The following is a 16750-nucleotide window of genomic DNA, read 5'->3' as shown; positions in this document are numbered from 1 at the left end:
GCTCACCTGTACCTAGTCCCGAATAGCCGCAGAAATACTAGTACCCCAACTCCCCCACATTTCTCCCGTCCCCAGCAATTTCTGCTCTCCGCCGGATATGGAAGGGAAAACCAATCATCATGGAGACCCCAGAAGCGCCTGCACCCGTACACAAAAAGAAGCGATTAACATCGATGGCCTGCGACAACTGTCGGCGCCGCAAGGTTCGCTGCAACCGTGAGCGACCCTGCGCGAGATGTGTCGATGTCAATCTCGCATGCGCCTACACCAGCATCCCCCGCAGAAAAGGGCCGAAAGGGTCCAGTGCCCATGTCCTGAACTTCCTGCGAGGTCTGGAGACTCCACAGCACCAGAACCTCTTCACAACAACAACGACGACTAATCCACCAAGCGCGCCGATTATGCATTCTAGCAATGTTGAAAGCACTGGATCTACGTCGCCGACCCCTTCCCTAGACATCTCTCAAAGGTCGCAGTCATCGACGGAGCACGGCGTCCTGAGTCTGGCAACCTCCGCACGCGGCAATGTAAAACGGCGAATACCGTCTGCCGTGCTCGGGGCGCACGTCGGCCTGTTCCTGCAGCATCTCTACCTGATCATGCCAGTGATTGACTCCAATCTCCTGGCCGATTGTTCGGATCCTGAAGCGCTGCATCCGCGACGGTATGCATATATAGTTGCTTTATCTGCGGCGACTCACCTGCAGCTGAATCTGGACATTGGGGAATATGAATCATCCAGTGATAATCTCATCTCGGGGCAGGACCTGATCAACGAAGCCGTCAGAGCAGTCTGCGAATACGACGCTCTGGAGAATCCACACGTCGATTCCCTTCTCACCATGTTCTTCCTCTTCTGTGCCTACGGGAACCTGAACAAAGCCAACTACGCCTGGCATTACTTGAGCCAGACGATTTCCTTCTTGCAGATCCTGAAACTGGACAGGGACGAAGTATATGTCGACTTTCCGCCAACTGAGGTTGAGGTCCGCCGGCGGATCTTCTGGTTAGTCTTTATCACTGAACGGTGGGTAGTTTGCGACTTCAATCGTGCGCAAAAGGTACTTCCAGACTAACCAGATAGTAGAGCATATGCTCTCCAGACAGGGAGGCCTGTCATCCTTCGTCCTACTATCCGCAAACCCTCTGTCCTTAACTCGGAAGTTCCCGCCCTACTGTATGGCTTTGTGAGCCTGATCGCTGTCTTCGAACAAATAGTGCCTGATTTTTACGACTGGAACACCAATATCGTCTGCGTTTCCCAAGACTGCTCGACCATAAACTCGATGTACCAGTCCCTTTCCAACCCTCCTGCTCTCCTCGACGAGGTATCAGAAACCCACCAGGTAGACATCATCATCAGCCAGCAGTGGCTCCTGGTCTGCCTCTGGAACTACCTAGCCAAGAGATATTCCTTCCACCTGCGAGACCCAGCCATCGCTCGGCCACTTCTACCTATCCAGACCCCGTTGCTTTCAGGAAGAATGGCGCTGGCGTGTCTCTCCTCTGCCTCCTTGCCATCTGTCGACGCTCACGGTATCGGCATGGTACGTGTCTTGATGCGCCAAACCACGAGTCCTAAAGATATTGTTCTAACCTTCTTTGAAGGAACAAAAGCTATACGACATCGGCGAGAGCATAACTCAGCTCGCACCGCATCTCTCCAAAGCATCCTCGTCGACTTCAAACTTATCGATATCCTCCGCAACCGAGATCAGGGACCTAGTGAAGAGCATTCTCAATGTGCTCTCGCGGACCCGCGGTAGCCAGTCATACCTGTTTTCCACGCTGCTGGAGAAATCCCAGGATCTGCTGCAGGCTAGTCATATCCCTGCATCATTTCCCACGCCCACCGAACAGGTTGATAATCCTGAATGTTCTCACTCCGATGTGCCAGCGGAGGAGCAGCAGCAGCAGAAGACTACTTCTCATTCGCACCCGAGCGCCATCCATGCGGATGCCCATACACAAATGCCGTACCACCAGCAGCAGCAACGACGGCACACTGATGCGGTGGCTGCGGAGTGGGAATATCTTCCAGAGGCTGAGTTGGTCTAACAGTCTGGGTTATCATGATATCGTGTATGGGGTTTAAATTCTGTGTCGGTTTCGATTTGGAATATCATCGGACTACATTTCTGTATTACTGTGATGTGGGTGTGCGTGTGTGTGCGTGTGTGTGTATGTATGTGTGTGTGCGTACAAGAGGGTTTGAACAATCCGGCTCTTCTCATTGGGACTAGCTATATTCTCCAACGATTCAAACGTGGCACCGCTCTATACACAACAAGATTTGAAGAAAATAGGCCCCAGACGCAACCACACACTTGCGTCGCCCAACCGGAATCGGCACCCATGGGAGTTTCCATCAAGCGAAGGCTGTGTACAATTTTTTATTCGGCTAAACCCCTCCGCTAACGGACTGTTGCCTCCCAAAGGCCATCGTCATCAACATAACCTGCATGCGCCCGACGACTATCCCCGCCCAGAATGCCTAGTTTCGGCCCTTCTCTGGCATAATATCGCATTGACGCCGGGTTTAGTGGTGACGACAGTGCCTCAGATGCTCCTTATGGCCCCTTGTTGTATCCCAGTATCGTGGAGTCGTCTGGGCACGATCCCACAGGACGGACCGACTGGACTTTGTGATCCGGTGCGGGGTCTGGGGTCTCCACATTCTGACTGGGCGGCGGGTCTGTGATCTTTCAGGCTGCAGTAATGGCCTTGGCACCGGCATGAGCCGCCGACGGCTCTATTTCGGCGTCAGCCCTCCTCTACGTTTGTGGAGTAGGGTTTGTCGGAAATGAAAATGGGCTGATCATCATTTAGCCACCGTGGAGGTGCGGTTTCATGCTGGCCATGGGACTCGGGCATTCTGTATAGAGTTGAATGGAGTGAGGGGTCTTCTGAGCCTGACATTAGATTAGGGTTGACAAAGAACTATTTAACTGTCGTGGTTGACCTTGCTTGTCCTCGTGTTGTTCATCACATTCGTTTCTGTTCGTTCCACTGGGATATACTTTATTATCACTGTTCAATGGCAATGAAGGTACTCTTTTCCATCGGGGCCTTGGCCATCGGCATTGCCAATGGTCTTGTGCTGCCTCGCCAATCAAACTCGACCGCTAGCGCTCACTGTGGCACTGACCTGTGTACCTGGTGGCATGACACTGGTGAGGTTAACTCCAATTCTGCTGTGGCGCCGGACGCCGTGAGGCAGTCTCGCCAGTACCTCGTGCAGGTCGCGGTTGCAGGATCCGGCAAATACTTCGATTCATTCGTCTACGAGGCCATCCCGCGGAATGGCAATGGCAAGATCATGACGCCCGGTGACAGCGATGGAACCTTCTCTGGCGATGATGGCATCTCCATCGAACTCGACGAGGGTATCAATATGGCCTGGAGTCAATTCGAGCATAGCGAAGACGTCGATGTGCGGATTCTGCGTCGCGATGGCCAGTCACTTGATGAGAATGTCATCATTCGTCCGACAGCCCTCGCTTTCGACACCCAGCACGATGCAGGCGCCCTTGTTATCCGGGTTCCTGCGAGTCCCAGTGGCCATCGGTTTTCTGTTGAGTTTGCAGACGACCTCTTCACCTACCGCTCCAGTGGTAATGGCTATACAACCGATGGCTCCGGTGAGATTGTAGGGGTTGAGCCACGCAATGCACTGGTCATCTTCGCCAGTGCGTTTCTCCCTGATGACCTGATCCCGGCCCTCGACGGCCCCGACACCAAAGTCATGGTTCCCGGTGCCTTTTCCGTGGCCGACATCGGCGGTGCCCCCATTGTCTATTTCCCTCCCGGCGTATACTGGATCGACTCGGAACCCTTGGGCCTTGCACATATCAAATTGGATCCCTCAACCTACTGGGTGCATCTTGCTCCAGGTGCCTTCGTCAAGGGTGCCGTTGAGTACACCACAGCGAATAAGGACTTCTACGCCACAGGGCACGGCGTCCTTTCTGGTGAAATCTACGTTTATCAAGCAAATGCCGATAAGGGGTACGTTGCCGAGAAGAGCGATCTCACCAGTCTGCGGATGTGGTGGCACCGCGGGGTCCAGGGCGGCCAGGTCTGGCACAGTGCCGGTCCAACTATCAGCTCGCCCCCGTTCAACACGATGGACCTGAAGGACGGCAGCACCGATCGCGAAGATATCTCCATGGAGGTCTTCGACTACAAGCAGGTCGGGGCGTTTTTCATGCAAACAGATGGGCTGCAGATGTACACAGACGCCAACGTGCATGATGTGTTCTACCACTGCAATGACGACGGAATCAAGACATACCATTCAGGTGTATCAGCCACAGATCTTGTCATCTGGAAGGTGTTCAACGACCCCATTATCCAGATGGGATGGCAGCCGCGTGATGTGCATGGGATCACAATTGACACCTTGCACATCATCCACACGCGCTACCGCAAGAGTGAAACCTACGTCCCCTCTGCCATTATTGGCGCCTCGCCCATCTACAACGGAGAACCCCACCTTGACCCCTCCATGACGATCAGCATGAGCATCTCCAATGTTGTCTGCGAGGGCCCATGTCCTGGTCTGTTCCGTTTGACTCCGCTGCAGAATTACGCAGACTTCAAGGTCACGGGTGTGCAGTACTTGGACGGACTGATTGGCGGCAGTGTCCCGATCGGGGACTCGATCATCGCCACAACAGATGATACGACCTACCCTGGGTCTGAGGATCTTACCATGGGTCTGCAAATCGAGAACTGGACAGTCGGAGGGGAGAAAGTGACGATGGACAATGCGAAAGATCTGGGCCGCTGGAATATCAATACTGCGTACGACGGTCAGTGGTCGATTGTTTAATCGGGCATTGTACTACGCATTGTGCTAGCCCATTGTCCGGCTCAATGTTCCAGTTAGGCATCTATTACGATGACAAGCCCTATGCCTCACTGGTTACTCTTTCCCCGTACAAATTGTTGAGCATCCGTACACTCCACAGCGCATCTCCGCAAACTCCGGAGGCTGTTCCTTTCTAGAATCAACGACGACTCGACGTTCCTTGCGTGTCATACAGTAGCGTACTACATTGAGACATTTTCCAGTGCAAAATGGAAATGTCGCGTAGTCTTAATTCTCCATAAGAAAAGCGGACTTCAAGGCAGAACTCGCTAGTTGGGAGCGTTCTTGGAAGGAGTCGTAGTTGTCTGCCTCTATCTACTTCCACTGATGGTATATCCTCAGTGAACTTGGCCATCTTGAAGCTCCAGTGTTATTTGCGATGTAAATATAGTCATAAAAGTGTTGATATCGAACAGAGAGCAAGGATCTGACTTGCAACATCCATGCTCATCTATATGATATTCTTCCTCTTCAAAACCTCCTCAATCATCGAATCCAAATTCTCTTCTTTGGGTAGCCCAAGAACTTCATTCCACTTTTCTGCGCGCTCTTTAAAGTCCAGAAATCCCCACGGACCATACCCGACAGCTGTCACGATCTCTGGGTATCCGTTTTCAAAATCACCCTGCTTCAAATGTTCCAGGCCGCGGGCAGCAATCATTTCCGTACTCTCCCTGGCAACCTCGAATTTCTTTCCAGAAAGTCTCTCCAAGGTGGCCAAGAGTTTGTTCTGAGTGACTGTGAAAGACCGTACGTAGACGTAGGTATTCTTCGTTTCCTCTTTGTGTTGCAGCGTCGACACTATCGAGCGAGTAACTTGACTCAAAGTGGAAACATCAAAGGGCTGATTCCCAGAGTCAAAGATAGTCACTTTCTGGGCCTTGAGGTCCCAGCCCATAGCAGCATTTTCAAGTTCAAGGAGCTGTATTTCATGGGAAGTCGTCAGCCTCCACTGTCACTCTCTCCACTCTATTTTACGGGCTTTGAATTCGCTCCACGTACCCAATTGAAGAAGGCCCCAGTGCAGATTGCAGACCAGGTCAACCCTTCTGCTTCTTTGCTCTGAAGATGCGCGACAACCTTACGTTTCTCCGCCGGAAAGGACTCAAAGCTCACATTCTCCGGTCGAGAAGTATCACCGCCATATTCACTAGGAATGAATCGCTTGACCTTGGCAGCCACGGCGGCATCCACAGCTGTTTGTTGTAAAAGAACACTGAAGGTGCCTACGGCGGAGATCACGGCGTCTTGCCCCCGGAATGCCGTAACCAGGGCCGCAAAATCACTGTATTCGGCTCTATGGATTACAACACCAGCTGGGAAGGTGGCGTTTGTGGATGGTCGAATCAAGGCAGAGACCGTGAATCCTGCCTCCAGCAATGCTGGTATCAGAATGGCGCCAACATTGCCTCCGGCCTGGATATGATGCAGCAGTTAGCATTTGACTTGGACCGGTGATCGAATTGAAGGATCCTGCCCACGTACCCCCATCACAATGACACTCTTGATTTCATCGGTCATGGTGGTGAAACAGATTCGATCTCAGTGTTGTGCTGAACCGCCTGTCTTGTTGATTTTGTTCAAGAGAGAAAGAGAGAATTGAAAAATAATAGTCTACAAGAGTATCAGGTAGCAGGCAAGACTCACCACAATATATATTGCTGGAGAGCACACACAGCCACTGCATTATAAATCAACCACAATAGTGACATCTGTCATTCATCCACTTCTTCATCATCTGAGTCGTAAGGTAGATGAGAAGTTCAGCGGAGGCTAAACGGCATCTGGCGAGGATTGTCCGCAATTTCTCTCCAGCGAAAATCCCAAGCCAGAAATCTTTCTCAATTCAGTTAGCGCAACCTGCGGAGACTAATCCTGAAAGAGCTTCGACTTCATAACCGATGACAAATCAACCTAGAAAAAGCATCCATCCCAGCCTTATCAATCCTCTGTCTTCGAATCTCTTGGACCCTTTTTCGCCTTTCCTTCCTCCCCTCCTATTATGATCCATGTTTGTCTTCCTAACGACCAATAACTCTTGTCTATCGTATGACATATCGCATCTCCATGTAATTGACTTCGTCTGTATTAATGCCGCCGAATCCAATCACACTTCGCAGATCGTGCGAGGCATGCGCCAAGGGAAAGCGCCATTGTGATCGTTCCCTGCCCAGGTGCAGTAGATGCTCGGCCAAAAGGATCGCTTGCGAGTATATCAATGTCCCGCTGGCTGTGAGAGCAAAGGCACAGGCATTGTCCGAAACCAATCAGTGCCGGGGCCAGGTCATGAAATGTAATGGCACTACTCATATCCGCCCATCGCTGCGAGTGGAGATTCTCAAGACTCATGACCGAGCCATAATCCAATTTCTCATAGATGGCATGCGGCAATTCCCTATCACGTTCGCTGAGGGCATGAAAACGTTATTCATCCATCCTCATCTCTACGACTCATCCCTTCCACAGCCCATCCGCGATATCCACACTATTTGCAGACTGCTTCGCGGGTCCGAGCAGACAAGTTTGCCTTTTGAGATTATCGCATGCGTCGTGAGGCAGAAATCTGCGAAGATTCGTCAGCAGGCCGAACGGGTGACGACGTTTGAAGAGCTCCTTGCCTGCATCCAAGCCTTAATTCTCGCCCAGTGCATTCTGATCTTCCATGGCGACGAAGATGACGAGTATGCGGAATACACCAACAGCATGCTTGCGAGCCTGGCTCGACGACTCTGGGAGCAGGCTCCGATCCAGTTGCCCGGTGATTTGAGTCTACGACGGGCGTGGCTGTTTGCAGAAAGTGTCCGGCGGACTATCATCGTTTCCTATATATTATGTGGCGCATATTCGCTGGGGAAGCGAAACTACTCGATGCGAACTCCCTTTGTGGACGCATTACCTTTCGATGTCCGCACGTCCCTGTGGGATGCACCATCCGAGGACAGCTGGGAAAAAGCCACTTCAAGCAGGCCGGTCTCAATGGTGTCTCTTCGCGAATACTCTGATATGCTAGCAGCGGGTCGGGTTCACCAGGTCACGACGTTCGGAAGTCTCATATTAGCCGCGTGCAAGGGATTGCCTATCTCCAGCATCCCGTTCCCACCAATAAATGCTTATGAAGGTAGCTGAGATGGTTGATTATGTATCATAGCTCAAAGACCTCCATGCAATAGACAAACAAGTCCTTGAGTGCCTTCGACTGGATTGTCTGGGTCTTGTACGGAATAATCATCGAACATAGCGCTCAAGGATCAATGAACCGTATTTTGCTCGCTTCACATTCAGCAGGCTAGGTGACGACATGTCCAACCCAAGATGCCATGCTGTGGGGTGCGAAGAGCGGCACCAAGGCCATTGACCATAGTAAATGTGCATATACCTAGGACATCCTTGTATAACACCACTCAGACGAGAACGTTTCTCTGGCGCTCGGTTTTGATTGCTGTGAAGGGTCTTTGGCTTTATATGAAGGCGTATTGTATTTACAACATTGTGGACAGAATTTCACAGTTGCTGGATTGAGGGGTGATGGCCGCTTGATGAATTAAAGCGTCGAGTTTCTGCCCAGCAAGAATAATGACGGCAGGGCGCCGAGCTTGCTTCATCATCAGCCTCGCTTTTGTCCTCCTCTCTCTTTTCTTCTCTCTCTCCTCTCCGGAGAGGGATAATCCCACCTACCACCCATTCAAATCATCACGAATCCACCGAGCCGTGAGCTCTCTGTCTTCATTCTTCTGTTCCTTTCGGTACCCATCCTCCAGCAGAGCGACCAGCCGCTAGGTCGCTGTTGAAAGTTACCGGTGGAAGCTGGCCTTCTCTGGCCTCAAAAGCTGTCATTTTCGGCGTAAATTTCACAGGTCCTCAGATTTTGTTTCCGATTGGTGGTTTTAAGTTTTCCGAACACTGTTACTCCCTCGTGAATGCAAGCATCTCGTATTCCCAGAAGCGAACGTGGCCTATTATGACTCATTCCACCCAAAGTTGGATGTGCGGACACGTCCTGCACGGAAAATGCAGAACCATGGTGCTTAAATACGCCGAGTACCAACCTGATCCGCTGAGAAATATCAATCCTTATCACGGACAACTTCCCCGGAAGACACATCAGTCAAGATGACACCAACCTCCACCATCGAGCAACCTCCGCATCCAACGCCATACGCGACCCCCGGCCAGCAGCTTGTCCTTGAAATATACATTACATCCCTGGAGCGCTCTATTGCATTCTACAAGTCTCTCGGTTTCACCCTCGACTGGAGCTATCCCGGTATTTTTGCACAATTCTCCTGGGATGGATGCCTGCTATTTCTGAAGGTGAAGCCCGGGTCCGACAAGGCAAGGCCCAACCAGGAACCGGGTAGCGGGAATATCCGGATCATGATTCCAGACGTGGATGCTAAGTACAAGGAGTGCAAGAAACTGGGGTATCCAATTGAGCAGGAACTTGGAGACCGGCTGCTTGTCCTCCGGGATTTCATCGTCACCGACCCCGATGGATTCGGCGTGCGGTTTGGAAGCTATTTATCGGAACGGGGGAGGGTTGAACAGTTGCGCGGCCAGAACGCAAGTGCGACTGAGACCAATGATATAAACTAGTCCTCCAAGAAACCAAATATTACCACGAGTATCCTTTTCTTTTGCATTCAAAAACCTGTTATACCCATCCATATGTGTCATTGTAGGGTATACTATCTCCCAAGACAACCTTGGCTTACTTGCAGCGATACTTCATCAGTCAGCAGCATGCGCTGAAAATTCAGTAATTTTAGTAAATCCCGCCAACCCGAGACAAAGTTAGGCGTTGCCTCCAGCTGAGAGCCCCAATCCTGAATACAGGCGAGTTCAGTGCTGAAAATTCCTGGCACAACTCTTTACCCACTGGCTACATAATCTAAACCTCATTTCCCAATTGTACTTGTTGTTGTGTGAAAGGGATGGGACTCTATAATAGGTCGGCGTAATCTACGCATGCATGGTGCTCAAAGAGGATATCTTCCTTCAACTGGCATCTGTAGCAGGATATGAGTGATGAAGGATCAAACCCCACACCCTCTCCCTCTATCTAACGGTATCATTAGATGCCGTCACTCAATTCAGAGGAGTTTCTACTGTGCCTTTTACACGAGGGATTTCAGTTTCGTACAATCCGGCAGATGGCCTGTATAATAATAATCCATGTGTGACGAATCCCACGCTTTCGCAAAGCAGTTGTCTCACAAGGGACAGGGTTGTCGGAAAGTTCGGAAAAGCAATCATCAGCTTGAATAGTCTTGCTGGGCTTGCAGAATGTGGAGAAACGAAATCCGGGGGCGCGGGCCTTCTTCGGGGTGCAGTCGGCGGATGGGGGTTGGACATCAGTGGGGGCATGGGCATGAATACGAGGCTTGGGGCTTAGTTGCGTCGTCTTCAGGTGTCAGGAGGACTGCACCCTGTCTCGGTGAATACATTTTGCAGTGCTTGGCCAGGATCCATTGGGATGGTGAAGCTAGGGGTATGGAATTGGTTGAAATGAAATCAAGGCTCGGACATACTTCGCGCATGATGAAACGGTTTAATTTCCAGTTGCACTATCCCATGGTGTACTACCATGTACACCATCGGAGAATTGAGCTTCAGTCGCCTCTCATCAGGAGACTGAGTTGATTTGATCGTCAACCTATATAAATCCACCCGTCCTCCTTCCAGTCCGCGTCTTCAGAAGACACAAGTACTTCTTCCGCAACATCTATAGGCATCAAGCATGAGTCTCAAAATGAAGCTCAGTACTCTTCTCACCACGGCTGCGCTCTTCTCCCGGTCCGCTATGGCCCACTACAAGTTCCCCTCGTTGATCGTTGATGGCACACCCACGCCGGAGTTCAAATACGTGCGCTTCAACACCAACAACATCAACCCGTTATTGGACCTCAACTCCATTGATATGCGATGCAACGAGGGCGGCCTTGCGTCGGGTCCCCAGACCGAGACCGCTGTGGTTCAAGCAGGATCCACGGTACCATATAAACAATCTATATCTCAAGGTTGACGGCTAATCCTCCTACAGGTCGGCTTTACTCTAAGCAATTCTATCGGCCATATTGGACCTATGCTGGTATATATGGCAAAGGCACCCGGAGACCCTTCAAACTTTGATGGAGATGGAGAGGTTTGGTTCAAGATCAACGAATGGGGGCCGGACTTTTCCTCTGGATCGATTGAGTGGCCTCAACTTGGTGAGTCATTCCCCTAAAATTACTGTTTACCTTTCCTTGCTATGCCCAGCGGACAGTTTTGAACAGCTAACGCTTGCTACCTTGCTTCCCAGGCATCACGAGCTACTCCTTCCAACTGCCCCCCTCTCTACCCAATGGCTCGTATCTGCTTCGAATCGAGCACATCGGTGTCCACAATGCAGCCAACGCCAACAGCGCGCAGTTCTTCCTCAACTGCGCCCAGGTCCAGGTGACCGGCGGTGGCAATGGCAACCCTGGGCCCCTGGTTGCGATTCCTGGACTTTATAGCAATGAGGACCCTGGAATCCATTTCAACAACTATTATCCTCCTGTATGTGTGCTTGAAACTCTCGCTCCGTGCCTGGTTGTAAGGCTAACTGAGTCTTTGCAGCCCACATCTTATGTCATCCCGGGTCCCCCGGTATGGTTTGAGTAGTGTAGCATGCATTGGCGACATGCGCCGTCCAAGCTGTGACACGCGAGGGAAGACAGGATATCGGGGCTGAATGTGTGTTTCACTTCTTCTGCTGTATCTTCGAGTGACGCGGGAACTTCGTATTGCGCATGTACACTCATTTGACGTTTTACTTTGAACAACTCGAGGCTGTCCAGAAAGTTGAGCATACTTTGACACGCAATACAGTTAAAGGGATGTTTCAAACATAATTCCAAAAGACCCTACACTTCTGAGCCAAGATAAGCGGTATTCCATGCGTACAAGGTGCATATCGGTAGAGAGCAAAACAACCAGATCTTGGGTGCATCGGCGCCGCCCTGGGGTGCAGACACTCCGTTACCTCCTGGACAAGATGTGTGTAGCAAGACCGCCACTGACCGTAACAGTCTCTTCCTTCGCATAGAAGAGGAGTACCCACAGCCCCGCTGCCCAAGCCACTTAAGCTCGGTGGCAGCCCATTCTAGACCCCTAGAGGAGGAATACGCGTCTAGGAATGTCTCGGTCGCCTGAAATATTGCAAGTCTGCCATTTCCCATATCTCCAGGAGCGCCAAATATGGTAGCTGCTTAGCCGGCAAGGGCCGCTTCGGGTTGACTAGCGGCGCTGCCCCTGACCTATCACACGCTGAGAATAGCTACGATAAGATTGTTCAACTCTTACTCGACCATGGCGCGCCGTTCTCTTTTCTCTATAGCCCGTCCTCCTAACTACTCTAATAAAGGACCCGGCAGTAGTAATAGAAAAAGAAGAAAAAGAAAAAGAAAAGTAAACTATCTACTAAAAAAGATAAGAAAGGATCGCGCGAAAGGAAAAAAATAGTAGTATTATTTATAACTCGCGCGACCCGAAATTTGCTTATTGATTGCTTGGCATTACATGCCAGGGTATGGGTCACTTGACCTTTAGAACCAGCTGCCGTGACCTGTGTACACCAACTACCCCCGCTTGAGCTTCCATCATAACTTTAGTCATCTCTCTTATCTACTGCGAAAGATTCCCCCTGTGTTGTAGATGTAGCGTTTGAACGGTGTACTGCAACAGCACTTATCAGAAGCGAACAATTGGACATATCTGGATTGGATCCGCATGATATTAAGTGGGACGATGTATGGCAAACTGGACATACTCGCGGTGGCAGGACTTGCAACCACGGGTCCCCTCAGCGTTCATGGGAACGGAGTCGGCATTTGATAGGCATTTCGATCCGTCTTCAATTTGACATTGTCGGTGACGATATAAATATCATTTTAACTTCGTTACTATCGTTCGTCAATTATATTACGGATAATCTACCGGATGCCTCGCCTCCGGATTGATTCGGGTTGCTATGAGAACGAAATCTCTTCTTCTTGCGGCAATAATCCGTTCTGAAAACAAGTTGTAACTAAAGACAGATAGATCGGTGCAGCCGGAGTAGCTTGCGAAACTCCTGTTGTTTAGTTCACAAGGGAAATGGACATCGAAACAATCGATGCGACTTTGTCTAAGGGTCTGACAGGACTCTCATGTCATAAAAGCTTGCTGGATAGACTTCGAAAAATTCCCGGCCCATTTTGAAGTTCTGCATCAATTGGGTGGCCTCGAGGAATTGATTAGAGAATCGGTATTTGCCGGAAGTTTCATCCATTTCAATCGTACGAGCTGGCGAGGATGACCATGCAAAATGAACATTCTTAACGAAATGACTCAGGAGAGCATCATCCAGTTTTGGGTAATCATAAATTATCAGCCGATCCCGGAACTGAGGCCTGTCGTCGGTCAGCACTGTCTGTTGATTCCTTAGAAGGTCACAGGGGCGCTTTGGAAGGGACCAAGTCGCCACCACACTTCCATGGCGAATAAAGACGATGAATATTTACCATGGAAAGTAATCGCATGTTACATGATGCGAGATATAAAGTTGAAATTTCCTGTTCACAATTCATCAGTGAGGTGATGGGATAATCAAAAAGCAGGCCATACACACCCAGGTCTAAACCATCGCGGAAGACTTGGAACCCGATCTGGAGAGATAAGATTCTATAGAAAGTCAGCAAATCTTTCTATAAATACATCCGGCAGCAGCCTGACACACCATGAGCATTAGGTGCGCTCCCCGAAGTAGGGCTAGCCTAGTGGCTATTGCAGTTCTGGCTGTTAACAACTCATCTGCCCATGAGAGGATTCTCCATAAGGGACAGTTGAAGCTTTCTTTCTGAAGATCATTCCATCCCAGAACAACTCCTCGAATCAAGGCATCTTGGTTGTGAATATCATTCGTGCAGACCTGTCGTGGATCCACCGAATACACACTCTCTAGCGCTTCCTCAAGATAATCACGAAGAGTAGTATTCTGGTTAGCTTTGGAGACGAGGGATGGCAGGCTTGCCGTGGAGGGGGTCTGGATGATGCGAATTGAACGGAGGGCTGAAAAGGCTAGTGGGGCATCTTGGGCTGATGCGAAAGTGCCCCCCAATGTAGGCTCTTCCGCAAATTCAGAGCTGTTCTGAGAGGATGGTTGTGAAGGGGGCTGCGCCTGATAGAGAAAGAGATCCATTAGAGCCGGCGTTCCCAAGTTCGAGGGACACAAAGGGCGGGCCGAAAAACCCTCACCGTAGGCTGGGAGCGGCAAAGTTGGTCATAATGCTCCTCTACCTTGCCTAGCCGCGACTCAAACGCCTGCAGCCGTTCCTTTATTCTTTGCCGGCGAAGAAGTTGAGATTCACGGTTCACCCTTCGTTTGCGGTCCCTTTCAGCATCAGTTAACAAGCGACCCGACGACCATGGCATTCTGACTGGCTTGACCATCTTTTTCACAATGTTTGCTTCAACCATCGTTGGATCCTGCATGTGTCTAAGCCAAACAAAAAGAAGACGGCTTCAAAATAGATCACTGTGGAACTCGCGATGACTGCGTCGAACCCTACTTAAATATTCCTGGGACGCGATGATCACCAATACCTGAACATCCCATTCGGCTGCGGGGAGTGAATATTTATCTCGATTTTCGCTGCATGAAATTTGAACTCAAAACGAAAACCTTCACGGTCCAAGTTCTGGAATGAATATGCGGGGCATCTGGGGGAGTGCGGGGATGCTTTGCCGCTGTGGACTAACTGCGGGTGCAACATTTTGTGATTCCCACCAATCGGAGACAAGAAAGTCGCACGTTTCCGACCCCAATTGCTTCCGCCACCAGGCGTTCTGCCCATGGAGCGGAAGAGAAACGGAAGAGCATGGTTTCAGTACTTACCTCCGCATTCAGGATTCCGAGTGTGCCATGGGAACAAGGAATTTAAATTAACGCAAGTTCCTCCAATCATGTTCAGAATTAAACCAAAACCATTCACTCTATTCACCGCACACATTTGCAACAACTCCAATCCTGTGTGAGAGAGCCGTAACCGTCATGTCATCATTGTTGCCAAGAGAAGGGTTGACTTTCGAAGTATCCCTTGCAAATTCTCTTGCAGCCGATCCTAACAAGTCCGCTGCTTTACCTCCTCACGAAACAGCCCGAAGATTTGCAATCATTTTCAGTCACATCTACCCTTGCTCTGAGGCCGAGCTTAAAATACACTATTGCCGCCCTCTTTGGATTAGGAGTCCTTCGCAAAGTCAATGATCGGCTCTCCGCTCTTCATCTGAATGCTTTTACGCCAAATTCTCATTGGGATTGGAAGAACAAAGTCGTTGTTCTTACTGGAGGGTCTAGCGGGATTGGGGCTAAAATTGCTGCCCGCCTTGTAGAAAGTGGCGCCCAGATCGTGATACTTGACATTGCCCCGCCCAAGGGAAAGACAGGTAATTGTCTTGCCAGGCGCTTTTTCTTGCCAGGCGCTTTGGAAACCATTCGCTGACCTGATAATGGCAGCCGACGATGTCTTCTTTTACCAAGCAGATATATCATCATCAACGAAGGTTGAAGAGATCGCTCGAACGATTTGTGAGCAGCACGGCAATCCAACCGTTTTGATCAATAATGCTGGCATCGGATTCGGCAAAACAATCCTTAACGAGTCAAATTCAGAGATCCAGAAAATATTTGATGCCAACGTACTAGCTCATTTTTATCTCGTGAAGCAGTTCCTACCGGCCATGATTGAACATAATCACGGTCATATTGTCACAGTAGCGAGCATGGCTTCATTCGTTACAATGGCTCAGAACGTGAGCTACTCTTCGTCAAAGGCCGCTGCTCTTGCATGACTTACACAGGAGCTGAAGCATAAATATAACGCTCCGAGGGTTCGCACAAGGTGAGTCTTTCCTATAATGTCAATCATGGTGTGACTACGCTCTTGGATTACCTTGAAACAAACTGATTATGGGATCTTGTTCGATCGGCAGCATTGTTCACCCGACTTGGACTCAAACTCCGCTTGTTGAGAAACTAGTCAAAGATGGCAGTTTCAACAAATTCTGCTTACACCCAGAGACGGTCGCCGAGGCCATCGTCAGTCAGCTTTATTCAGGGCGCGGCGGTCAGCTTATTCTCCCAGCTCGGTTGTCTCTCCTCTCCGGTGTTCGAGGATTTCCGTCATGGGCACAGGAGATCGTCCGCGACAGTATGGCAAACACCCTCAAGCCATTTGATAGTTGAACGAATTGGGGCATCAGCCTTCTTTTCTGTCGTGCTGGGTGGGCACTCACACTCGTCATAGCCTACTACTGTAGCTCGTGTTTTCAAGTGATGTTTTGAAAATTTACCATAGGTTCGGATTTTCTGGCAAGCCCCATGTCTGGGAGATGCCAATGTATTGCCTACCACAAATTTCTTATGCCATCATCACCGAGAAAATCCATTCCAGTTCCTACGTATATTTCACACACTTTCTGTGCTGGGTTGATGAATTACTATCTGGATAAGCTCAGCATCTTCTACGCTCAAGAGATTTGCTCTAAGTTTTAGCCGTCTCTAGTAAGCAGACCCCCTTCCTTCGGAGGGTTGGTCTGCTTCACCACAACGATAATTTTCACCTCAACGATAAATTTGAAGGCTTTTTCAGCTGCTATCCACCACCACCACCACCATCATGAATTCCAATTTGGAATCGAGAGTCGCATTTCGAAGGTGCTAGACGCGTCGAAAATCCGAATATTAGCGCGTTGTCGCGTGAATCCGATATTCCTTACCAGCGACTTCGGGCAACGTCTCCAAGGACGAGCAACTCGACCTTCACGTCCTACCTTAACTAAAGCGCTTAACGATTTGCAAGAAAAGCGCTCATT

The 16750-nt window shown here is 50.1% G+C and overlaps 7 protein-coding genes across 7 annotated transcripts; 5 read left to right on the top strand and 2 right to left on the bottom strand.

The window, feature by feature from the left end:
* Positions 1-119: 119 nt before the first annotated feature.
* BJX67DRAFT_385590 (uncharacterized protein) lies at positions 120-2058 on the top strand (the record flags this gene model as incomplete). The annotated part of the gene is made up of 3 exons (XM_071033896.1): positions 120-1027; positions 1088-1547; positions 1609-2058. 3 exons carry the CDS (start codon positions 120-122, stop codon positions 2056-2058), a joined length of 1818 nt encoding a protein of 605 aa, XP_070881430.1.
* Positions 2059-2563: 505 nt separating this feature from the next.
* On the top strand, positions 2564-4834 carry BJX67DRAFT_375247 (glycoside hydrolase; the record flags this gene model as incomplete). Its single annotated transcript, XM_071031665.1, has 5 exons — positions 2564-2593; positions 3050-4255; positions 4289-4303; positions 4334-4559; positions 4596-4834. 5 exons carry the CDS (start codon positions 2564-2566, stop codon positions 4832-4834), a joined length of 1716 nt encoding a protein of 571 aa, XP_070881429.1.
* Positions 4835-5045: 211 nt separating this feature from the next.
* BJX67DRAFT_296607 (aromatic alcohol reductase) lies at positions 5046-6666 on the bottom strand. Its single transcript, XM_071026891.1, has 3 exons — positions 6359-6666; positions 5876-6289; positions 5046-5795 (listed from the first exon to the last, which is right to left on the bottom strand). The coding sequence occupies exons 1-3, from the start codon at positions 6392-6394 to the stop codon at positions 5325-5327; spliced, it is 921 nt and encodes a 306-aa protein (XP_070881428.1). The 5' UTR covers positions 6395-6666; the 3' UTR covers positions 5046-5324.
* A 182-nt stretch (positions 6667-6848) lies between these two features.
* On the top strand, positions 6849-8342 carry BJX67DRAFT_296606 (Zn(II)2Cys6 transcription factor domain-containing protein). Its single transcript, XM_071026890.1, has one exon. The coding sequence runs from the start codon at positions 6965-6967 to the stop codon at positions 7997-7999; it is 1035 nt and encodes a 344-aa protein (XP_070881427.1). The 5' UTR covers positions 6849-6964; the 3' UTR covers positions 8000-8342.
* A 2280-nt stretch (positions 8343-10622) lies between these two features.
* On the top strand, positions 10623-11518 carry BJX67DRAFT_375244 (lytic polysaccharide monooxygenase auxiliary activity family 9 protein; the record flags this gene model as incomplete). Its single annotated transcript, XM_071031664.1, has 4 exons — positions 10623-10862; positions 10914-11082; positions 11175-11413; positions 11474-11518. The coding sequence occupies 4 exons, from the start codon at positions 10623-10625 to the stop codon at positions 11516-11518; spliced, it is 693 nt and encodes a 230-aa protein (XP_070881426.1).
* A 1804-nt stretch (positions 11519-13322) lies between these two features.
* On the bottom strand, positions 13323-14524 carry BJX67DRAFT_296599 (uncharacterized protein). Its single transcript, XM_071026889.1, has 4 exons — positions 14132-14524; positions 13614-14054; positions 13506-13558; positions 13323-13449 (listed from the first exon to the last, which is right to left on the bottom strand). Exons 1-4 carry the CDS (start codon positions 14366-14368, stop codon positions 13395-13397), a joined length of 786 nt encoding a protein of 261 aa, XP_070881425.1. The 5' UTR covers positions 14369-14524; the 3' UTR covers positions 13323-13394.
* A 230-nt stretch (positions 14525-14754) lies between these two features.
* Positions 14755-16121, top strand: BJX67DRAFT_375243 (uncharacterized protein; the record flags this gene model as incomplete). Its single annotated transcript, XM_071031663.1, has 5 exons — positions 14755-14791; positions 15059-15322; positions 15393-15688; positions 15737-15777; positions 15869-16121. The coding sequence occupies 5 exons, from the start codon at positions 14755-14757 to the stop codon at positions 16119-16121; spliced, it is 891 nt and encodes a 296-aa protein (XP_070881424.1).
* Between the last annotated feature and the right edge of the window lie 629 nt (positions 16122-16750).

The sequence above is a fragment of the Aspergillus lucknowensis genome, assembly GCF_044049455.1.
Source record: "Aspergillus lucknowensis strain CBS 449.75 chromosome Unknown BJX67scaffold_67, whole genome shotgun sequence".
Classification (NCBI taxonomy): domain Eukaryota; kingdom Fungi; phylum Ascomycota; class Eurotiomycetes; order Eurotiales; family Aspergillaceae; genus Aspergillus; species Aspergillus lucknowensis.
This window is presented reverse-complemented; position numbering and strand designations above follow the sequence as displayed.